The 26190-nt window shown below is 37.1% G+C and overlaps 1 protein-coding gene across 2 annotated transcripts in view; it reads right to left on the bottom strand.

The window, feature by feature from the left end:
- The window catches only part of LOC150088565 (alkaline phosphatase-like), a 451864-nt gene that overhangs the window by 59840 nt on the left and 365834 nt on the right, over window positions 1-26190 (bottom strand). For both annotated transcript variants that reach the window (XM_090370808.1, XM_090370807.1), the window contains exon 3: window positions 11277-11451. In XM_090370808.1, the coding sequence (XP_090226934.1) occupies window positions 11277-11451 (175 nt within the window). The remainder of the gene's footprint in view (window positions 1-11276; window positions 11452-26190) is intronic.

Genomic DNA, 26190 nt, shown 5'->3' with positions numbered 1-26190 from the left:
ATCCAGAAAAACGTGTAAATATTCTGATGCTAATAACAAGATCAGTAACGATACAAAAGGCGAATTTTCTTATGGCATCAAAGCGGTTCATTTTTGCAATAGAGAGTATATTATCGTTAAATTTAAGCACATCCAACCTTTCCTCATCTATTTATTCCGGTAACGGACAATCTTTTGATTCTATTACAGAGGAAAGTGTTTGGTAAAAAAGTGTAGGTAGGCATTTCAAATTTTTAACTTCTCAATTACTTCGACTTTTCATGAAACGAATGCATGAAATTAATAAAATTTTTCTACAATTTATTTCGTGATAACCCCACAATTAGAGGTATTAATGTTAATTAGTCAGGGGTGCATCTCCTTGGGTGGGGAATCGTCCGCTTGCGCTGTTCAGGGTGAGCGTTTCTTTGTGTTTTTATAGTTATGCTTTTATTTTATTTTGAATATTAGGGTATCTTGGTACCAAGGTAGAAGAATCGCACCTCACCAAGTAATAACCTTAATTGTAGTAATTACAGATTCTTTTCCATAAAAGTCTCAGAGACATAACGATGTGTTTACAGTCAAGGTTTTTTCAAGTTAACGAAATCGTTTAAGAAAATATTTAAATTACGAAGTCAAGAAATCGTTAAAGCTTTACTTATAAAAAAATATAAATGAATAAACAGTAACGATCAAATGGTAAAAATAAAACGTTTAAAAATGGAAATAGGGATGATAATTAAATTAAAGACCAAAAAATATTAAAGATTAAAAACTGTATTTATAAAGAAAGTCAACAAAGGGAGGAATCGTCTAAATCTTAATTTTCTTCTCAAATGTCTCGTCCATAATTGGATTCTGAATAACAAAATTTACTAAGAATGCTATACTCTTTTTACGTAGCTTATCCATTCATAAATACAACATTATTGTATTTAGTAAACGTTAAGTGGGTAAGCAGGTAACGTGGAATTAGAATTGAAATTATTCATTGTTGATTCTACTTTGTGATAATATCGTTATTTGTAATAACATTGAATTTCGTTTAGTGTGGTTGCTGTACTAACCAGGCAATTTGAAATACGACTGGAAATTTAACTCGCCCTAAGGGAAACCTCTGTAGATATTTGAATTTTAACGCAACATCTGATATTCTGTTGTAACGTCGTTCGCAAAGAAGATCTGGGCGTAGTGAATTTAAATTATAGATTATATTCTCCATTACACGTACCAGGGAGGCTAACTTGTAAATCTAAAGTGGTTACCAGTCGAACGCTTTTCAAACGTATGCTAAGCAGTTGTCACGGGCACAAATCATAGGGAATAAAGTAGAAATCATCCTCGCGGCCATTACAGGTATTCATGAAACTATGTTACACTCAAATAGCAGTCATCAAGCGGTTGGAATAAATAAGGCTCCGCTGCGATCTCCCCCTAACCATCGCAAACAGCTCGACGACGAACAAAATGACAAAGACAGACGGTCTTTTCTTCTCCTCTCTTTCATCCGATGCAATCTTGTGCCGAAGTACAATGCATTCAATTGGATAGTATACACAGAATTTATATATGCTTTGAATTCCGATAAATCGATAAGAAATTCTAATAATGGCCTCCCGTTCACGTGAACAATCTCACTTGACTTGCAATCCTATTTTCAGCTCAGCTACTCACAGTTCTGTTCTTGGAACGGCGAGCATTGTACGGAAAACAGTTGAGGTAACGAAATACAGGGAAACCTCTTTAATTCCAAATTGAATGACCCAAAATTTCGTAGCTTCAATTGAATACGTCAAATAAGCAGATGCTTCAATTTGGCAAAAATTTCAATTGTATACGCATTATTAGTTATCGAATTTTTAATGCAAAACGAAGAATGTTGAAGTATACGCAGACCTAACGAGATTTGATAGAGCCTAGTCCTTTTCTTCTGCAGCTATTGAAGAGATTACTAGGGGTTCTGTTTTTTTTTTTATCTCCTTCACAACGTCCTGATATTATTTACAGATCACAGCAATGGCGGCTGCTTATAAACTGCCAGAGCCATGACACTCCTACAGTAACACTAGACAAAAAGTAAATAAAAACAACTTTTTGGATTCATTACTGACATTTATTTTTTATTTATAAGCGATGTTATAAATAGTTAAATGTTATATAGTCATAATTGTAAGTCAAGAACGAAGCGACATGCCACGTTAAACAGATTTTCAATGCGTCCGTTGGAGCTTTTCTCTACCAACCGAAGGTTGGATAAGTTGAGTTAGGTTCCAGTAGTCCAGCTAAGCATTAAGGAGATATGGGAAATCCGCATCTCAGGAACGCTAGATAAGGGGAAAGGGGACATATGGGTTTTCATAGGAAATATTAGAAGGCCAGCAACCTCAAGATCACTGCAAACAATTATACCAGTAATCATTTCCTCATTTATTTTTGTTTATAAATTGAACTTCTAGCAGACTCCTTCTCAGCCTCTAACACTTCTACACTACTTTAAAATATATAATTATTTCTCTTTATACTCTGGGACGACCAGAGTTAAAGAGAAAGCGTGATTACAGAGGAGTTCACAAAATATAAAAAATACAAGAATTTCACCGTAGTCACGGACCATGATCACATAAACGCGTGCACTTCGGAACCCTTTCGCTTGAGCACTCGGCTACGTCATGAATAAAAAAAATGCTCTCATTCTTTTTGGTCCTTACCAACTTTACTTACTGTCTCTATCAGAATTTGCATATCATGAACGTCACTCTTTTTCTTCAAAAGGACATGAATCCTTTAAGCAGGAATTGACTAACGAGCTCTGCTATGAAGTCGACTTTAAAAAAAAATGAAATACAGGATTTAAAAAATAGTAACATGCGCGCGCGCACACACACATACCAAGGGAAGCCTTTTACTTAGGGGAGGATTGAGGAATCAGAATATGATAAAAGTACATTATAAAGAGAAACATCACAGAACCCGGGTGACATCAGCTAATCATAATCCACAAACATCTATAATTAACAAATCGGCAACATTCATAAGTTTAAAATAAGGGTTCATAATAAGGGTGAAGATATCTAATGAATAAAAAAAAAACAGTATTATTGAACCACAGCCTCGAAAAAATAAAAGAATTGTGTAAGCAGAAATGACTTTATGAAGCATTTGCCAATATTTCGAACGATGCAAGATCAAATTAAGGAAGTTTTTCTATATGCATTTTCATTGTTTGCATAATTCACACGGTACTGTCTCTAACTGTATTTAATAAATTATTCCATACCTGTTTACTCTTTTAACCTACGCAATCTCGAGTCCCAAGGTGTGTTTATCACTTAATAGGTGGCGCTGTGTTTGTCACCGAATCAAAAACCCATAAATATATACAATGGGGAATTTTATTGTCGCTTCAAGACGAGTGATTTCTTACACACAATCAGGATCAAAGACAGAGAGAGGGGTAGCGGCGATGAAACACATCACGCGCTAAGAGGTGCCGTGGGGAGATCTTAATGGATGATACATTAGGTATTGGAAGTTAAAGACTTTTAAAAAATTTTTTCTTGGTCTTTGTTGATATGTGAAAGGCATGCGCATTAAGAATAGGGAGCTGGCACCGTAGTGCCTGTTTAGCTGGAACAACAAAAGGGAGAAACAAAGGACAAAAAACTCTAACACTGAAAGCACATTCAGTCATATATAGTGCACATCGCAGGACAATGTAACAAAAACAGATCAACAAATTTAAATAGATATTATACAATCCTCTAGAATGTTCAACGTAATAATTTCGAAAGCTACAACAGCTGTGACCAAATTTTATGAATCCTTTTTGATATAAGCAAAACTGGTGAAAATCATAACGAACTTTAAATTATTACAAAGCCTCTGGCCTTTTCTCTCTAGATAACATTAAAAGGAAAACTAATTATTTTTCCTTTTGTTTTCGTAAATATACGCTTGTGCTCCGGACATGCCATTCACGTGTGAATGACCTGTCCGGAGCACAAGTGAAAAGAAAACCAGTTGAACTTTTACATTTCATTATTCACCTTTAAAATTATGAACAATTTTTCTATTTTTTTTATAATAAATCATCCCACGAAGAAAGAAGGCAGCCATTAATTCTTAAACACAAACTTTGTTCAATGTACCGAGATAAAAATCAGCGACTCTCGTTATGTCATGAGATGTGCAAATCCACAAGGCAATTATCCATTAATTTTTAATTATAATTTTAATTTAAATATGAGGAAAATTTTATATTTCATGGCAAACTATGACTAAAGATAATGCTTCCACATTTACTTGTTTATCTGGAGCAAATACGATCAACTTTGTCAGATATTTCCACAAGCGTCTGTGGCAAAATTAAATGATCTATTCAGTTGCGTGACAGATGTGGAGGTCATATTTGGATGCTGGAAAAAAAATAAAGGTACACTGCTGGATGGATGGAAGCCTCCTCAACAATTCATGTTGAGGGAAATTGACCATAATCTTCCACGATGGTCCAGTGTGGGCTGGCAGATCAGTCGGAGGCTTGAATCCCGGTCTACTCAAAGAGCGTGTGCTACTGCACTCCTGCTCCTGACCATAGTTATGGAGGCCGCTTGGATGCCGGAAGAAATCTAATTTGTAGAAACATGTAGTGGCAGTATAAACAAGAAGTTTTTTTAAATACATGTTGAAATAAGTTACATGTATATACTAGCTGTGTCTTGCTCCATATCCAAAAGTATTGTAGAATACTTTTGGATATGGAGCATATCCTTTAAAACAATGAATAGCTCGTTAAGAAGAAAAAAGTAGGTAAATATTACATTTTTATTTCAAACTGGATGAAACTGGTTTAACAGATGTACGGTGTTTAAGCTTTAACAAACTCTCCAACTTCTTCTTCTTTCGGGAGTTTGTCCATTTATTCTTGTTTCCAAGACGACAAAAATATGTTGAAGATGAGTTCGCACCTGTATGAGCCTAAAGGTGTTTGTTGTTCATGCCGAATTTGTGCTGACGGGTCCAAGCATAAATCAACTCTACTACATGGAGGTGATCAAGCAACTACGGCTCAGTAAAACGGCCTCGTTCTGTCTTAGTACTTGACAGCTGGTGCATGACAATACTCCAGTGTATATCGTAACATGCTGTTCGCGAAATTTTCCGAAAACATCAGTTGTAACAGCCAATCATCCGCCCGCTTGATAAAATTCTAAAATAAAATTTTTATTAAAAGGACTGGGATTAGAAAGCATTAAGAGAACTGAAAATCGTGACTAGAATTACACGCAACGGTAGAAGCATTTACGAACTGTTTGAAAAGTTGTGGACAGTTGGAAGATGCGCGACATCAGAAGGAGTTCCTTTTGAAAGAGATACCAATTAAGTGAATATCAGATATGACCATTTATCTAGTTACTCTCCTGGTTCTGGAATTAACTGTCGCATCTCGTATATATCTCTACGTATTTTTCCTTGTAAATCTTTCAGCCGGCTGATGAATTTTTCTATCTCTCTGTCATTTTATCTTCTCTGTCTTGTAGTGTCTGTTTATAAGCAGACACTAATCGCTAATTATTATTAATGATGGTCTCGTGAAGGTTCCTTGCTGCTGCTGTCGGTGGGTTCATCTCAATAAATGTCGAATTAATTTAAAATTGCGTAATATTTATAGAGAGGGAAACCGATTTTTAGGCTAAGGAGGCTGTAGTCAGTTGCGAGGGTGCACAAGTACACATGCTTTGAGTGACCGGGGTTCAAGTCCTTGCCTTTTAAATACGGTACTATTTCTTGTGAACTAGTCTGACCGTGTGGTCATTCTGGAGTATAAACAGAAAATTTATTTATTATTATTTTTACTCAGGTCAGTCGCGTAAATCTGAAAATCGGGTGGAAGCTCCGGGAGCCGAATTTTAAGTGTCTTCCCAACTATTGATTTTGCACTCATTTTTTTTTTTTTTGTATGTATTTAAAATTTAATAAATTTGTGCTTGTAGTATTTCAAACAAATATACAGTATATATTTCTGATCGTGATTGGGAATATCCCGATGGTATTTTCTTTTTTCATAACTTGCTGGGCGACACAAATCATTTAGCATAAAATTTCAAATACAAGGACAGCTACACTGTGTCACTATCGGAGAACCTAAAATATCTTGAGCTGTTACTATTAAGGTTCACATATCTCGATGTAACTCAAAATAAAAATAATTCATGAAAAATGCTCGATTTCGTAGAAACTACGGAAATGATGCAGAGAAATTATACTAAAAATGAGTTCCAAAGTCACAAACAGGGAGAGTCACCACAAATGTACACAGATTAAGGAAGAAATTATTTGATGTGTTACACTGGTCCACATTGTTCAAACCGAAGACTGGCTTTCAACGGCAGCACGTAAGACTTTAGATAGATGGTGAGTGTGACGATTCCTTTCAAGTCTGCCAGGGTAAGTGTTACCAAGGTAGACGTAGTTCTTCAAAACGCCATAACAGATTTCAAATTGGGCAACAGAAAGGGTGTTGCTATAACGCCATTTCCTACCTCATATTCATGGATTGGTTGTATGTACTCTGACATTCACATCCTACGCATAGTGAACCAGTTTCTTTGAACTTCGTCGCTATTTCCCAGTCAAGCAGTTTCGCCAGCTACGCCGGTCTTATAAGTATAATGTCAAATTATGGCCACACATTGTACTTATAAGTACAATGTGTGAACTAATTATGGCCACGTGTACTGCTTCAGAAAACTATAATTCAAAGCAGTAAAGTCTGTTTTAGAACAAATTATTACACATGGTTATATCCCATTTATTTATTATGATTAATATGCCCGTCTCTTTCTCTCTGCCCAAGTTGGCCTATGTTCTTTCTAAATTCCTAATTTGCCTTTTTATAAAAATATTCCATTCTGTTCAACCCTCAATCTTTTATTGATTTTCCCCCATGCTTTCAGCATTTAGTGTGTCACCAATGATCATTCAGTGTACCACGGGCCAAACCGTGGGCCAGGTAGGAGTCTCAGGAAACGTTTGCTAGGATACAAACTTGGCCCACTGCCAACTTTACACTTCGACAGTATTTGCATTTGTTCTCAGGAAGCAATTGTTGAACACGAGATGAAGAGCTTTCATCATACTATACTTTCTTTTTAACATCTTAAAAGATAACTGTTTAGTGCTACCAAGCCATTTCGGACTCTACTTGTCCACAGTGTTGGAAACGACAAAGTACAGCAGCGAATATGGCCACAGATAAACGTTCTTTTAATGTAAATAATCCAAATGGTTCTGATTCGTTAGTCATTTAGATAAAGGAAACGGATGTTATATTCTGCTGAATGAATTCCCTTATCTGACACAAAGATATTTGCTCAGTTTCCAACAGACATAACCATTTTCCAAAGTTTAATGAAAAAGTCAATGAAACCTGCATCTTTGTTTTAGACATGGACCTAATGAACTAACAGTTACTAACTAACAGACACATCGGCACCAGATTAAATGCCTACTTTATCCTGAAGAACTAATTAGATATTGTACAGAAACGTAGAACGTATTAGGAAGCATTCATTCCTTTGTAAAGTAATTGCAATATAGACACAGGTCCAAGGCATGTATAAATATCTGTGCCCAGCCTTAGTCTGGAGCCATCTAAAGTTATCATGATCCCGAATCCAGTTGTTTTCTTTTTAAAAAAGGGTATTTGAACCATCGAGCTATGCAAATTCAGTGGCAGATTTGGGACCACTGAACTTTGTTGATTCATTTTGGGAAATCAGTATTCTTTCAATTAACCAAGTCTCCGTCATAAGAGGGGTTTTTTTTTATTTGGAGATAACATGAAGACAACAACTAATGGCATTATATATTATTAATAGTTATCTTAAAATCAAAGTTTTATTTGAATCTGTGCTCAACTGCTAGACGAAGATGCTTTCAAAACACAATTATCGCACCTCGTAACCTTACGGTCCCTGTACGCGAGATACCGAAGGACCGTGTCCTAGTTGAGTAGATAGAGAATACACATATACACACACGCCAAGTCGTAAGAAGCTTGGGGATGAAGGTGGGGGGGGGGGGGGGGGGGGCAAATACATTAAAATGTTTACGACGGGATGCTACGAACCCGATAAACGGGACACTTTATTAATCACATTAAGTGGAAGGAAGGCCCGGGCCAAAAGGTTCCCTTGATGACGCCAATTTCCTTGATGAATGGGTCAGCGGGCGAGATACAGCTAACAGTACGAAAGAATGACAGAAGAGAGCCCCTCCCACTATCTACAACTCTCCCAAAATATCCCCCCCCCACTTGGAATCCGCCACGGCTGGGTGTTGATTTGAGAATAATAGCTATGGGAATGAGACCTGGAGCATCTCCAAACAGATACTAGATTCACGTGCTAATTAACCTTCCTTTTCACTTAAAATTCCTGAAAGCCATCGTAACACTCTATTATCAGCCAGGAACAACTAATCCAGAGACACGGAAAGAGTCGGACACTAATTATAACGCAGGTATTTGCACTTAGCCCGGCACTAATAAAATTCCTCGGTGATAACACAAGTTGCTCTCTTACTTCTTTAGGAACCGGATTTTCTGCAGTCACATGAGAATGAGTATTCCTTGCCTGACTTGGCTCTGCTATTTGCACACGATAATTCTATTAGTTTGGCAGTTTCAAATTTACGTTAGCTTGTCTCGTGACCGAACCACCACCACCACCGTCTGTAAAGAGATAAATTTTATGCATTTTCTTGTATTAGCGCGGGCTTTGCATTTGTTGAATGCGAGTCATCTCACGTGATGCGAAATAGTTGGATTACTTTTTTGCGAAAAAGGAGACAAGCATACCTTAACATCTGTTCTCGTTAATGTCTTCGTTGTATCGTGTAATAAATTCGACGTGGCCATTTTATTTCGAAAAACTCAAAGATGCGACGAAATTAAAATCCTTAATGAGAATTTATTCGAGATTAATTCTACGCTCGAAAGCATGTCTCTATCTTTGTTTTTTTTTTTAAAGATAAATCTTCAGTCAAATAACATTTATGCCATTTTAAGGATTTCTTATTGCTTGTCACTTCTGTCTAATGGATAAAAAAGATAAGAATAAAGCTGAATGGCATTTAATACTGCTGCTACGTTTTCATAGTAAATTAGGCAGACAGTTTCGGTAATGTATTTCTGCGAGTACATTGAAAAGGAATTATAAAGGAAAGATAACTTATTTTTTAGGATTTGTAATGGCAAAAATGATGAAGAAAATAAAATATTTTCCCCTTTATTCTAATCTCAAATGAAAGCATCTACAATCTAATGCCTTTTCAGGAATTATTAAAGTGAAAAACAGGAAGAGAAAAAAAAACCATTTATTAGGAGAATAACTCATTATTAATGTATAATCAATTATACATGTAATACATTAATTGTAATTCAATTAAAGCAAACAACTGTTATGCACATTTAAGAATTGTCGTATTGTACAGTAAGTCCTAAAATAAAGTCTACAAAATTATAGCAGCGGCTCTAGAAATAATTTATCCTAGATGTTTCACGTGTTCTGTTTCGTATTACCATTGTATGGTAATGGATTTTATTTGGCTATTATGGCTTTCTTTTGGAATATTTTCGAATGCACCAGTGTGATGTTTGGTCTGTGAAATCGGCGTATTTAATTCAATGTGAACTTACTGTACATGCGTATAAGCAGCTCAATGCAACAGCGACCGCCAAAAAGCAGTTCGTGTCGATGTCCACTGCGCCATTCCTTTCGGATTGTAAGAGTTTTGTTCACTCTTAATATCGCTCACCACTTGACACCTATTTTCGGAATTATCGGAACCATAGAAGTATTTTGATCCCGTTCTTCGAACAACCGAGCGACAGCATGAATGTTTAACAATCATCACAATAAACTTGAGCAGTGTCACCTTATAGGATATATTTATAATCATCACTGAGAAGTTTCCTTTCTGTTTCGAGCTGTTGCACTGGTTACTAAAATACGTATTTTTTCGGTGTTGCTGGCTGTTATTATAAGGATTCAGGCTCATCAGCGACTTAGGCCATATTGCGTCGTTGTGTGTTATACTGTACAAGTGTGTGCGTGGGTTGATTTGCATGTTGTGCAGGCTCAAAAGCGCAGAATAACTTATGGGGCCAGTCCCTACTCTCTCTCAGCCTGAGATCGGCTAATTACATTCTCGAAAGAAACCTTTAGAAATTTCTCCAGTCAGTCACAGACAGGAATCGAACCCAGCCCTCTCCAAACGAGTGACAATAGGAGAAATCACTATGCAGTATGTATCAAAATTAAGCACACCGACTCTTCGGTGTGCTTAATTTTGACACATAGTGGACTGGTGACAATGTAGATCAATGGAGAATATAGTTAAATAATGTATGAAATATAGTTTCATCAATGCCCATGCATTGTCAATGGTTCAAAAAAGGAAATCTTCGTTTCAAAAATGGATCGTTCACATACAATATTCATGGAAGATTGGGCTTTCTAAGTACCTTAGATTCTAAACATAAGAAGTCCGAAAGACATTTATAATGACTAAGCAAGTACCTTTCAAGCACTTATGGCTGGAATTGCTGGTTTCTGAACCTGTATATTACGGCGAAAATTAGAAAAACATTTCAGAAATTTACAAGGTATATTATGATCGATGACTCTATACTGAAGTATTTGGTTAAAAGAATCCGTTTGATGCTGCAGGAAACAAGGAATTGTGGAGAATACCTTTTCAGGTGTAAGCTGAGTAGGGATTTTATAAAGTTTGGATGTTCAAATCCTTGCTTGTCCTTGAGAGGTCCTGAAAAAAAAATGAAGGTGGTTACAGCGTTAAGGATGCGGGGTGCTTGTCCACACACCACACAATTCCGACTTTGTCCCTTCTCACTTTCGTCTATTTTGGCGTTTAAAATAAAACAAAAATCTGCTAAGGAACCGATTAAGTGATGGCGATGACTTTAAATGACAAAGTTAAACCTAGTTTGAGTAGGAATATCCCGGAATTTTACTAAAATGGTACGAAGGCATTCATGAAATGACAGGACACCTGAATGAGTTGGGCGATATACGTCGAATATTAATGCACTTTCATTATGTCATTTCGTTATTCTGTGAGTTGATATATTTTCACAGAAAGATCTGCTATCTTACTTTTCAAACAGATCTTGTAACTTATTTACCAAATCAATTTTCTTAAATGTGTCCGTAACTCTTTCACACCTGAATTAAACTCCCAATCAAGCAACTGTAGAAACGAAAGCTACTTACCCTCTTGCTGTGCCCAGTCCGCAAGGCAAGGCACTCTGGAAGTGAAGCTTGTTAAGCATTTATCGTAAATCCCGCTATCATCAAGTCCTACGGTTTCAAATCGGCTTTTGACACCACACAAAAGAGCAGTAGCACACGCTCCGGAATCTCCAACTTGGCTGTCGGTGTTGTAAGTCTGAAAGTTCACATTCATTTTCTGATTAGAGGATAACACAAATATCAGTTTTATTCTACAGTACCCAAGCAGAAAAAATATCTTAAGACCACACTACTGCCAAATAACTAGCTACTTCGGCGATTTATTACTTATGAATTTTTTGTTTCAACAAAGTTACTTACAATATTTGGATAAATATTGTACTTTATTTGTCCTTTTGGAATAATGAAATGGAGGAACTGGTCATGTTGTACATACAAGTAACGGCTAGTAAGTTAGTGAGTTCAGTTATCTATCTCAAGGATAAACAACAAAATGGCCACATCGAACCAAGCACATCATCTCAGGCTTCAAAACAGACGAACAAATCCACATGGATTTGGCAGAAATATAATTTTTACCATGGTGAGTCTTGTTCAAACAGAAAATTATAGAGAATCCAGCACTGCTGAAAGTAGAACCGCGATTAATAATCAGCTTATTTTGTTAAGACACGAAAATTTAAGGAGGTATAGATGAAAAGCGTAGCAGGTTGACAAGTAACAAATTATCTAAAATCATGTTTTTTAATCAGTAGCGTCATTAGATCAGTTGAGGTTTCCCCTACTTCTAAAACATTTTGTGCATCTGTTTCAACTTTTTAGGTTTCCCCCTTTTAGGTAGTAGTGGTCCCATAGTGGTGGTATTTTAGATAGGTATGCGCCCACTGTTTTTAATTCGAATATATATATATATATATATATATATATATATATATATATAAAGGTAAACTGCAGTCATTATCAATCCACTGCAGGATAGAAGTCTTCTCAACGATTCATGTTGAGGGAATTGGACCTTAATATGCCACGCTGTTCCAGTGCGGATTGGCAGATCGACCGTATTTAGTAGTCATGGGCTTGAACTCCGGTTTATCCAAAGGGCGTGTGCTATTGCATTCCCACTCCTGATCACTCGGCTACGATTCGAATATAAATAAAGGTTTAAATCTTTTTTAAAACTACTGTAGTATTTGTCTCTATTGTACTATATTGTATTTATGGTGTATGCATTGTATTTTTATATTTTCGTAATTGACATGTAATTTTATTACCATATTTTTTCTTCATTTTTCCATGCATTATATTACGATGCATGAAGAAATAAAATACAAAAATTGTGAATGTTCATTCAAATTTATAAACTGATCAAGTCATAAAGCTTCCTGATCCGACACAAAAAATATTAATTATGTAGAGAAGAAGAAAAAAAAAACAACATGAAGGTTGGATTTGCTGCTGGGAATACAAAACTGAATTCCCAAGGGCACAACAAAAATACGCCCATTCTGAACGCACGGCTTCAAGAACAATCCATAAAGCATACTTTTCTTCGGGCAGGTTGATTTTTGCATCTCTTGGATCTTCAATGACTCTCTAATCGGTGACTCACTTAAATTCCTCACTCACTGGTTGCATTATACTGAATGATAACTTATTTTAGCTCCTGGCTGTGGCGAGCAATATTGTATCTGCTGTATATGGACGAACTATGTAATGTGGTTAACATGCGTTCAATATAGTACAATAAAGATTTCTTATTTCGAAGTGACTGAAGAATCTTTTTTGAAATGACTCGACTTAGTCGAATTAACCAGTGACTCAATGACTCATTCAGCATATCGGTAGCACACACACACACACGTGTAGTTTTTCCGAGAATCTATTGAGTAGGAATCTGCCGGGGTACTGTAGAATTCATTATTCAAAGAATAATAAACTAAAGAAATTAACTGATTTATTTAAATTACTGCAATTTAACAGAAATAATTATTGATATTGCTGTTAAAACATCAGTGAAAGAAGAGGAATTAATACTTAAATGAAAACAATATCTAAACATCAACCTCAATACTCGATCTCAAAGCTTAATCCCACAATTTAAAGTTAAACATCAACCTCAAAACTCTGATCCTAAATTAAGTCTAAATAATCATTCTAAAATTTTAATGTTCAAATTTAATTCCAAAAAATTCAAATCTTCAGATTTAGTAAGAAAAATGAATTCTCAAAAATATTTCCGTATTCGATCTGCAAAATCTAGAAACTTGTATTATTAGAGTAATTAAATCAGTCTGAAGTATGACTATATTGTGAGTAAATACAATATTTTAGGTTTACGTATTTGGAGGGTGATGAATAAAAATGTGGTAGATACAAGAAAAGAACACGAACTAGAATTTACTGAAATGGAGACGCGCGCACAATGAAAACATCTCAAACAACCTGAAGTTATTTGAATATGTGGCAAATGAGATTTCGTTTTTCATCTCTGCATATGAAATATTTAACATTAAAGACGAATTTAAATACATCGTATGAACCGTCCTTGCATTGTGCATTTTCTTTCTGGTATATTGTTGCTCTTTCAGCAAACTTCCGTGGTATTTCTATTTAGGAGTCTTCCCAGTATTCATTTTCCTTTTAATCTTTTGTTTAGACAGGAATATCATGAAAAACAATTCCGTACATAGTTCTGTTTCTATTGTTTCTGTTTTGTTCGAATGCATTTCCTTGATATTTCAAAAACATTAGTCTTCTCTTTCCCCCTGCACCCCACCACCAGTCCAATACGGTGCTTTCTCATTTCTCAGTAGGTCTGATTTGAAGATTTCTGTTCCATTCGGAGACACTTGTTTGCATAGCGAAATTCTTTGCTGGCAGTTCTTCACCCTTCGAAACCTTGTGGATTTGCAAATGCGGAGAAAGTGTCAAGACTTTAGTTTTCTATTTCGATACCAACAGGAGTGAAATGTTTTATTTCTCCACCACGTTTGTAGAGAATCCGTAGCTGCAGAAAGCCACACACATCTGCTAGCAATATTCGCAACCGCTTTCGCGGCCCTGGTAATCAAAATGTCTTTCTTTCCACACTGTTCTCTCTCTCTCTTCCCCTCTCCCCACTTTTGTACTTGGTCTTTCTTTCCCTGCTTTTCTCTTCCATAACTTTTCTTCCTTCTCTGTCGTTTTCTATGTGGTAAACCTTCTTTCATTCTTTTTATATCTCTTTAAATATATATATATATTTTTTTTTTTTTTCATTCGCTCTCTGTATTCTTTTAGATGCGTTCGCTCGCATATACATAAGAGTCTCTTGTCTTCATCACGTCCTCCATTCGCACGTAACAACCTGACTCCCAGTGGACCGATTTTCACGAAATTTTATATTTAGTTCTTTTAGAAATGCTTGTCGAGGTGACCGAAATTTCATTAAAATCGGACTAACAAAAACCTTGTAACTATTATTTCTTTTTCCATAAAGTTTGTTTATATGGAAAGAAAAAAGAAATTCATAGATTAAACGTGGTTTTAATGCAATATTGGAAACTTTAGACATTCCTTGCACGCTTCGTGCGTGTTGTTTTGCAAGACTCGTGAACTTGTGGTATCGCTTGTGGGAGAGACTTTAAAATATATGGGAGAACAATAATAAATATTATGCGGCTGTAATTACACTGAACAATTAAGTTTAGTAAATGTAAAATTACAGAGTTTTATTAAATGTTCAATAAAGTTATAATCTTAGTAATTAATTGATAAGAAGATTACTATATTTGTTTCCTTTTTTTCCCCCCTCATTCGTGTCATAATTTTTTTCTGCTTCCTTGTTTTCACATTTCCTCCATTCGTCTCTTAATTTCTCTTGTTCCCTTCGTGTATCCTTTTTGAATTTCTCACTGTGCGTTTATATTTGCCCCCACTATCCCTCCATATATTTCCGTTTTCCCAGTCTTCTTTCGTTTCATATTTCTGTATTTTCGCTGTTATATTTTTTTCTCTCTTATTCGTCTTAGACAAAGTATAGTTTAATTTTCTCCAAGCTCTAAGTTCCAAAACTACTTCTCAACCGTGTAGTAAGCACCTCATTGTCAATTAAATTCAAAGCGAGAAGCAACATTAGTGCAAGCAAATGCTATTTTCATCGTACAATCGTGTGCCTGTATTAGCATCGTTGCAATGTTCTTTTAAGGTACTTTGATACAATCGATAAAAACTAAATTAGAATCTGCTACACAATCGAATTTTAATGCGACTTTGAATAGTTTTAGCTATAACTCCGCTTAAATATTTTATATTCCTTGTTTTCATGGCATAGTTATTAATTCTTATTTTTGTTTAAATCTTTAAATTACCCTAATATCCAAATTGGGGAAAAAAAGAAAGAAAGAAAGAACACAGCATGGAAACTGGTTTTAATAAGCTTCCTGGTAACGCAGCACAGCTCTGCAGGCAAACCTAATCTACAGGAGTATCGTTGTATCGAGGATTTAATTGAAATTGGTTGAGGGCAGCAGAAATGTTGTTTCTAACTACAATTTGGGGCACCAGATGGGAGTTCCGGTGTAAGAAGTAGAACGGAATACTGTAAATATTGAGAGCATCAAAGTGCGTCACGTGAATAATGGTTACTCAGCCATCGGTCCACTTCTGCCTGACGTAGCCGAGTGATCAGTAGCGAGAGTGCAGGAGCACGCGCTCTTTGGGTGGACCGGGGTTCAAGCCCGTGACTGCTAAATACGATTAATACTTGTATTGATAATTTATTGTAATCTTTACTGACCTGGTGGTCGTGCCGGAGTATAAACAAGAACATTCTAGTGATTTCCATCCTAGTGAATAACCTGAAATATTGGGACAGGTGATGCTTAACATTTTAATACATCAAACCTGACAGGGTCTATTGTCCGGTTTCTTGTATTAAATTTGATGTAAACTACCGAACAGATCTGATTATTTTATTAGATACTATAATAAATGAACTATATAGCCAGAACCATCATCACAGAACCTTCAGAAAATAACTCATGAAAATAGTTATTACAAGATCCTGATAAATTTGGAGAAAACCGTTTTCTGAGATGAACATCCAGTGTGCAAAACGTTTTCCTGTTTGCATGATACACTAAGAGAAATATAAAATTTCGTTAGTATAGCTGATTTTAAATTCAAGCTCTGCTAGTATTCTGGACGAAGAGTCACGTTGGCGTGTAGTAAAACGCTGAGTACACATGAAGGCGCGTTCTTGAGGCATACAAAGAAATGGCCATCAGAGTTTTATGGTACAGGAATGCATTTCGGAATATTTTTATGACTCAGCGAGTTTCCTCATGGCGACAATTTGTTGAAGCCATAGATACGATGGATTCACTGCTCAGTATTTAGAAGCAATCATCACATTGTGCGGGGGGGAAGAATCTGTATTGAAGATGTCATGTTTATGAACTCTTCTCGCTGGGACGAAGCCTTAATGCTTATGAATAATGGAATAAATTGCACTAGATCATTCTGCTTTCCGTGAAACATTCCACGGAAGTCAGATTTCCATCTCTTTCTTCTTCTTGGTATGGTTGCTTTCACCTCTCAGTTGCTACGGCAGATGACGATTCAACTAGAATTTTGCCTAGATCAAGGTCATATCCCGCTTGAAACCTTCGTCATTAGCAGTTCAACACAACAGGAGAGCATATCCTCTCAGTTAAGGCCCTGACCAGTGCTACCGCAGGGCTCTTGGCATCTAACTGCTTGGTACGTAAAAGTTGCATGCGGTAGGATATCATGGATTACCAGGCCTCTAAATTGTTCAAGTTCTAGGCGCCATTGACAAAAGTTACTCGCTAGCTAAGTGCGGTGGGAGTCCGACATCTAAAAATAAATATCTTCTGGGAAACACATTGCGGAGTAAACTCGAGTCACGTGATGGGATGAAATAATGGTATTTGTTTACCTTGCTTATTAGCCTTAAATTCAGATAGTCAAGCTTTGAGAAGTTGGCATTATTAATTAACTTCTCAAAGTTTTATTAGCATCGGACTGTCCAATATCTCTGAACGATCTATTGATAATCGAGCTCTGTGAAAATTAAAAGCTTTTAAAATTTTCTACGTGATTAACATGATTTTATCTATGTTAACCAGCGTTTCGAAGCAGCATGAACGGAAAAAAGCACGAGACGATAAATTCTCGGCCACTCCTCGAGTAAGATACTAAATAGCATATTATTTCAACGAATGAATAATCTTTTGATATTTTTCTCTGATCGATGTTGAATAAGAAACTAATTATGAAATGCTTTCCACGTAACTTCGATTTTCGCCTATACTAACGAAGATACAATTGGTTCGGCTATTATTCTTCTTCAAAGTTCCTTCAACTGATAAGTTTCGTTCCGTGAAATAACGCTATCGATAATTTAGCGTCCGAAGTAAGACTTCATTGTATTGTAACCTTTGTCGAAATTCATGCCAATCTATGCAAGATGCAGACCATAGCGATCAGAAAACAAAGCACCGAGGTCTACTTCACACCCACTAGATTGACTTGAAAATCTGTTAGCCAAGGCGGATTTATTAGTCACGATGGTGACAGCGTTTGTCGAGCCCTATGCATTACTATATACTCTTATATACGGCAGAGCTTTCAGTTTGTTGCAAACACCGTGACTCAGCGTTATTGAAGAAGAGCAATGTTTACCAATGGGTCCAGATTTGGCCTTCAGTGCTGCGCGTGTGCATATTTAGATTCTAGTTGAATACAGAACCATCCTCAGAACATTTAGAGAAAGGGACACTTTCAGAAGGATATCATTATCATATCAATTTCTTTTAAATATTTCTGCGGTTTGTGATGGAAACTGATATACCAACTATTAAAATGTTCAACTATTTCCTGTTAAGTTTCTCGTTTTATTTTGGAATCATTCTTGCATTCCTTATTTTGATCTCTGTATACCACTGATCCTTTTGCAACCAGAGGCGAATTTCATAAGAATATCGCATTTCGTAAACACTAGCGCATTTTGTGCGTATAGGGGATCTTCGACCTATATTCGGACCATCAGTGACTAAAGCCATATTGCTGTTAGTTTGGGATTTTTTTTTTTTTTTTTTTTGGCGCATCGGCATCTGTGGCCATAGTGCGCCATACCTATGGTAGTATGCATGCTATTTCTTTACAGATCGCGAGTCAGAAAACTGGTTTTTGACTAGCTAAAGGAAGTGGTATACATTTATCTGTGAGAAAGGTAAAAATGTTTGAGATATTTGTTTTATTGCCCAAAAGTGAAGTGAGTGTTGGAGGCTTCACTCCAGCCACAACAGAATCTTCTGTTGTGGCTGGAGTGAAGAGATTCTGGCGTTCTATTGCAAATTTTGTTCAGCCATATTACTCCGTGTATATTGTCTGTAAATTGTATATGTTTTGAGTCGATTTTTCGTTTGCTGGTTGAAAAAAACCCTAGTTTCCGGGAGGGGAAAAATACCATGCTGCCCTCGCCTGAGACCCTCTAACTCAGCCATATTGTGAAAAAAAAGGCCGATAAAAATTCCTCACGTCATCGATGGGATTCGAACTCAGGTCCTAACACCCGGTTTGGGGAGGACGGAAATTCTACCAACTGTGTTACCTACATCTTATCTACCAACTGCACCAACCAAAAAAAGTCTGAATTTCCCTGAGAGAGTGAGAGAGAGAGAGAGAGAGAGAGAGAGAGAGAGAGAGAGAGAGAGAGAGAGAGAGAAGGGAATCACCAAGAAAGAGAAGAATGATGATATCCAGCTCAAGACCCTGGGTGTGCCAAGCCCATACTCACCAGATGTGAGCCCCTGGGGTTATAATAATATAATCAGTCTGAAAATGCAGGAAATGTCACTATAATTGAGTTAATCTTATAATAAATTACTGTTATCATTTACACTCCAGACCCAACATTAAAGTGAATTTAACACTCAACAGCTGAAAGTTCCCCGATCCCTGGGAAACTTCGTACTCTGCACACGACACTCGTGGATTCCACTAGAGAATGAGAGTTAACAAGACTGATTTTGCGCGACTTTTGTCGCATTGCTGCTATCTACCAATTCTGATGTGGTCAAAGGTAAAACGATTCTAGAAATTCAGCCTTGTTAAAGAACACATCATAGAAAGAAAAAACTCTGCGGAAGGCCATAGAAGATCCGGTATTTCGCATCGTCTTCGACCTCTTTAAGAACGAATCCAGAGAAGAATATTTCTGTTATCTATTGCTATATGGAAAAGAAAGTGGTAAATAGAGGCACTTCGCCTGATATTCAAAAAAGCAGCGAATCTAACTGTAGCCTTAAGGTTATTTCGCCATAGTCTTGCATATGTAATCAACGTTTTTTTGGTAGGATAACCGCGGATATGTGAAATTTCCTACTGACTTTATCTACGGAATATTAATTTATGGAAAGTGACTTTTTCTAACGAGATTGCGTATTCATCAAACGATTTTTTGTAGAGTTATTTTGTATGATACTTCGGTAAAATGTGTGACCCCCCCCAGGAGATTTTCCTTTTAAGTTTATCCGTTCGCTGATTACATCAGCCTTTGATAGCGACTGGAAGGTTGCCAACTGTGTATTTCTCTTATAATTAGAAAACATTTATTCAGTTTTATTCCCCCTTGTAAATTTATAGCTTCGCTTAAGTTACTTTTGGTCTAATTTTCGAATTTAAACGGTTTCGCTCCAGCACTGTTTCTCGTTGAAAATCTTCCTAGATAACACATTTCAAGTTTCCATTGATTTTTACGTACTCATTTACAAGCCAACCAGATTTTTAATTGGATTTCTTTCTTTGAAATCTTCGTCGTGCTACACTGTTTATTTTCAGTCGCATTTTCTTCTTTAAAGTCAAACATTTCAGTCAGAAAAACAGCCGCCCGAAAACCAGAATGAATTATCCGTTTGTAGACGATGGATTTCGCCCTCTGATTCTAAACTATATTTGCACTACTGATTGTAATTAGGAGGATGGAAAAAAACTATTCAATACCATTCAGTGTATCTGAAGGTGCAATACTGAAATAACGGCGTTTTCCAGACTAAACAAACCTTAAGATGTCGAGGTTCGTTTGAGAAGACAGACAGTTACAACACGGCAAGATGATTCTTCATCCGGATAGTATTTACACTACAAGAAAGACAAACAAGATACACAAAACCTTAATTGTCACAGTCAAACACAAGCAATTAAATAAATGAATGTGTTGTTTTCCATCTCGGAAGTAAAGGCTTAATAATTCCATAGAATGATTGCATTCTTTCTTAATTAATGGATACTTTATTAAGGATTTAAGTGTTGCTGTAATCCTTTTGCATCCTAAGAACAAGGAACGCGAAGCTGTGCTTAATTATATCTCACGCGCTTGGAACACCCGCTGCGAACAGCTCGAGACAAAAGTGTTGGGACAGAAAATTTTAATTAAATTTCAAAGAAAAATACTACCATTTTGGCTGGGAGAAAAGATCTGAAGGAATTTTGGAAAGTGAGTCTCTTCTGGGTTGAATGTTGCAATATCAGCATTTTTTTCAGAGTTTATGTTACAGTTGAGATGCACTAAGACATGCAGTTGACTAACTGTTATCAATTGTTAAGCTAATGTAATGGATAAGAGCTGTTTTTTTAATGTGAAAATTAATAATTGCAATTAGAAACAGAAATGAAAACTGAAACATCGAGTATAAATAAAATTAACATTCTCACAGAATTATGCGAACAGTTAAGAATTAAATAATCAGAAATAGTTTAATAATCCCATTTACAAGTTTTTGTAAATGGGAGACAGCCCACCCTCCTTCATTTAAGAATTTCTCTCTGCAATGAAGGAGGGTGGACTGTTCCATTTATAGAAATGGGAGAACGTATGGAAGTCATGTTATATCAAAAGCATGGAACTCGCAAAGCGATAAGATCGGACTGTACGAAGGAGGCCTAATTATCTTTCGGTGCAGTTTCTAGATCGTTGCCAAAGCGTTTTGGGGCGCGTATGGTCGTGCATTCTCGTGTAATAAAATGAAGCAGTCAATCGAATGTTCAGGTCTCTTGTAATTGACAAAACGTCGCATTCAACTTTGAGGATTCATGTATATAATTTTGTCAGTTGAGTATTTCACCTCTACATGTAAAATGGCACACCAGCAGTCCCTGTGAGTCGAAGAATACCATCAACTTCCCAGTGCTTGCCAAAACCTTGAATTTCGCACAAACCTTTCTGCAATCTGTGGATTATGGTGTAGACACAGGCATGAACGATCCAGCTCCCTGGTTACAACTGTTTCACACCAATCCGCTTTGATGACGTTGTATGCCAAGACAACATTTACTTCTGTGACAGCTATGTGAATGTGTCCTGGGTGAAGGTTATCTTCTACAGTTTTTCGTCCTTTATGGCAACGATTTTTTTTTTCATTCGTAAAGGTCAGACACTTATCGATGTACACCTTTTCCATACGCTGGTGAATTTCTGCTGTAGAGACGCCCTCTGCCATAAGAAACTGAACAACACTTCGTTGCGCAGTTGAACGTACTCATCAATGTGAAAGCAATATTGTTCCCGTTCTCTTATTTCTCTTCAAAGTTCCCAAACTTTGAAGTTTGGAACAATCCCAAAGTTCCACACTGTTCAGCAGAAGCATCAGTCTTTAAATTTACACGAGTGGATAATCGAAATCTCTTTTTAATTTGACTTACCATCGTAGAAGGTGGTTATAAATTCTTGACCACTTTTAAAAATTAATAACTTAGAAACTATAAGGGTGTATCGAAGGGAAAAAAACCGGTTTCTTCACTGAAATCCATACATGTGGAATTTTTCAAACGACAAAAACTTAATCCGAAATTGACCACCATCAACACTCCTCGTGCCCATCATTATTTTCTAATAGCAATCACGACGGAAAATTGTTTACTCCACAGCTACCTTCAAAATTTCTGATGGAATTCGTCCTAATCTGAAAGAATTGTTGCACTCAATCGATTCTTTAAATCACTTCTTGTGAGGATAACGGACGACCACTTCTAGGCTTAGGAGTTAGGTACAAACAACAATTGTAATGTGTTTCTTCGAAACACATCATAATTGTTGTTTCATTCGAGTTTCACCAGCGCATCGGCAACCACCGCTATTGTGCGTCGTGCTTATGGTGGAAGATAAAACGGCGAGTTTTAGACAAGGATAAAGTCACCAAAGGCTGATCCAAATGTAAGCGATTGATACTCATCTGGCATTCTTGTGCATGACTAGGGCAGTCCACAAAGATGAACTATATGGTAAGCAGTGTGTTATATCTAGGACACTGAGGAGCCTCATAGTAGACAGCAAGAGTAATATTCGTGCGTTTTCAGGAGAGCAAGTAAAACTTATTTCTTCCTGTTTTTTCTGAAGTCTGATGGGAATGGTTGAAAACTGGTTTTATATGTTTCAGTTTGTTGTCTTTTTGATCTTCCCAACTTAGTTGCTACTGGAGTACACAGCTACGCCGGATTATCTGTGCATAGTTTTGGTACGTTATATTTTGTCTGCTGTCAGGTGGAGTGGCAATTGATTTTGTGACATTATCTGCCAATTCGCTGCTTGGAATTTCTAACTGCTTTGGCATCTAGCATAAGTGTACGTCTCTTCTTCTTTTAAGAGGGCAGTTAATGAATATAGGATTTCACAAGGGATTGGATGAGAGGTATCCAAGGGGATGCCTCTTACCATTAGAAACACGGTACCTGTTATAGTTTTCGGTTGTATATTAGTGGACTTTGTGTTATATGGCCATTTTTATTGCTGCAAGTTTTGCAGTGTATATACTGCATTCAGTTGGGTTAATGTGATATTCGGAAAACTGCGGCTATCCCTACTTGGGTTTCTATTTGAGTCATCTGTGTATACTGGAACACATTTTACAGTGTGTGTATGTGTCAAAATTGTTTGGTGGAATTGAACTGATTATACAATATTTAATACAGTTCTGGAAAAAGGAGGCTATGAGATATTTTTCTGTCTTTGATACACTCTGTAGTTCTGCGATAACACTGTCGCCATTATTGTAACAAAGTTCAATTAAAAGTGCTTTCTTTACGTTTAGGCGATATTTTAAATGAACTTGAACCGCACTCGGTTACTAAAATTAAGGCTACAGATTCAAGCCTTTTATCTTGGCAACAAAGAATAAGACCACGACGAGCAAACACGAATTTTCTGATTCCAGCGTCATTCATTTTTATTTAAACGAGTGAATAAGCCACTTAGACTACTGGTGGTCAAATTTCGAACTTATATTACTGTTTAAAAAATCCCACATGTAAAACCATTTTATGATGTGACCTATAGTTTGAGTTATAAATTCTTGAAAGCGGAAAGGACAACCATCCTGTACAAGCGAACTTGAAACTAGCTACTGGTGTTACCAGAAATTTTCCTTACGTCCATAGAGAACAAATTTAAAAATCCCATTAGTATCTTCGAAATATCTGTGGTGGAAGAAGGGAGGGGGGGGAGCACATTATGAAAGCCAGTGTTTGTTCGTTCGACGTTTAGTAAAAGGTAATGCTGCCTAAAATCCTGAATTATCCTCTCAACTCTCCCTTTAGAACTGTATGCGACTAACAGTCTCGTTTAAACGATTTTACTGAATTCAGTTGAACCTTTTTGGAAAATGCATTATTTTCATCATCATAAATTTCTGAGCGTTTGATTAATAACTTTCCTGGAAAGAACAAAAGACAAGACGATTTCGCTTTTCCGATGGTCTCTTTCATCCTAAGGGTTGCTCCTTCCCGTCATCAGCCAATCCATACAATCAAATACTTAAAACCAAAATATTATCCCTCCTAATAATATCCATTCATAACAATAATATAAAATTATAAATAGACATTTAGTTTAAAATTTAAAATGATTTAAAGTTAAATGTGAACGAAGAAAGCTTTTAATTATAATCATCAATAACGGTCATATTAGGGGCACCCGAACGTTACCATTTAATTGTGTGTATTATGTCTGTAAACTGCTTATGTTCTCTGGTCGGTTTGCTTGTTTTGCTGGACTAAAACGCCAACTTCGACTTTCCCGGAGGCGGGGGGAGGAAGGACCTTGATATCCGATTCAGCCACGGAGTGAAAAAAGGCCATAGGATATTGACGGGATTCGAACCGGGATCTTTTCCAGTCGGTGTGGAAATCTTAATCATTAGAAAAAATTTCAAAATTTTGGTGAAAAATTTTCAAAATAAAGATTAAAGTTTTTTATATTTAGTATACAGGGTGTCTCAAAAATATTGGTACAAACGTTTAGGGGAGGTAGGTAACATCTCAAGGAATGTGAATCGCATAGGAACCCATAACCGGAAACGTTACCGTAAGTCGGTTCACGCCGTTGTTCATCAGTTCGCGAGAGGGAAAATTTCTGGTTTACTCATTTAAGCAGTCGCCGCCGCACGGAGAGCATGCATCGATACACGAACTGTGAGCTGGCAGAGGGCAATGGACGAGCCGCTCAATGAATTTATGGAAAACGCTTCCCAGACAGACATGTACCGGACCACCGTTTGTTTGCGTGTGTGCATCAAAATTTGTGCGATTATGGGTCATTTAGAGATAACAGGAGTAGTGCGAGCAGACCACGTTCGACGCGAACTCCCGCCATGGAAGAAAGTGTGTTGAATGCCGTCCAGAATAATCCTACTTCCAGCACACGTGCCGTTGCCTCTGCATTAGGAGTGTCTCGTTGAAGTGTACAGCGTGTCTGGCACGACGATTCCTTACATCCCTTTCATCTCCAAAGGGTTCAGTTACTGCTCCCCCAAAATCATCCTGCACGTGTGGCTTTTGCGCAGTGGTTTCTCCAAGAAAGTGTTCAAGACTTGAATTTTCCAGCCAATATTTTGTTCACGGATCAGGCTTATTTCACTCGGGAAGGCTTATTCAATCAGCACAATGCTCACGTGTGGGCTCACGACAACCCACACGGTGTGCGCCCCCATGCGGCACAACATCTCTTCGCAATAAATGTGTGGGCAGGTATGGTCGGTGACTGCTTAGTCGGCTCATACCTGTTACCATCCCGCATGAACTCCGCTAAATATCGGATCTTTCTTGAACAAATTCTACCAGGGTTACTTGACGATGTTCCAGCAAATGTGAGACGCAACATTTGGTTTAAACATGACGGGCCGCCTGCCTATTATGGAAGGTGTGTTCGTGACCATTTGAACAGGCGTTTTGGGCGTCGATGGATTGGCCGTGGTGGACTCGTTGCCTGGCCCCCACGCTCACCTGATTTATCGAGCCTTGATTTCTTTCTGTGTATGGCCCTCAAATCTATCGAGTATGAATCGCCTGTGGAGACGGAAAGAGATCTCGTCTGCGCTGCTGCTAACGCAGCAGCGCAGACGAGATCAAATAAACTCCAGGTGTGTTCGACCGTGTCCGCCAATCCATGCTGCGTCAGTGTCACGCATGTATCGCGTCTCATGGTGGAACCTTCGAGCATCTGTTGTAACATCATGGAATGCATCCATGTCGTACTCCATTGTTAATATTATGTCAAATAAATGCTTGCCACTAATTACTGTCTTGTGTCATTTCTGCTTCTTGTGCCTCTGCTACTACTTTCCCGTGACGTTTCCGGTTATGGGTTCCTATGCGATTCACATTCCTTTAGATGTTACCTACCTACCCTAAACGTTTGTACCAATATTTTTGAGACACCCTGTATATGATGAAATTGTTAAGGGCTAGCGTACCCAGTCTGTATTGGCGGTAAAAAATTCTCATTGTACGATCTACTGTGTACTTATTTTAAGCAACAAAGATTGAAGATGCTGAAGGTTCACTGCAATTTTAAAATAGCATTTTTGGAAACTTAAAAGATAAAGAATTAATATTTAATTTTTAAAAAGCTTCAGTTAAAAAGCAAATGTTAAAATAT

This window comes from Mastigoproctus giganteus, chromosome 3, assembly GCF_048544385.1.
Source record: "Mastigoproctus giganteus isolate SK-2022 chromosome 3, ASM4854438v1, whole genome shotgun sequence".
NCBI classification, from domain to species: domain Eukaryota; kingdom Metazoa; phylum Arthropoda; class Arachnida; order Uropygi; family Thelyphonidae; genus Mastigoproctus; species Mastigoproctus giganteus.
The sequence above is the reverse complement of the archived record's forward strand: the minus strand, read 5'-3'. Positions and strand labels throughout refer to the sequence as shown.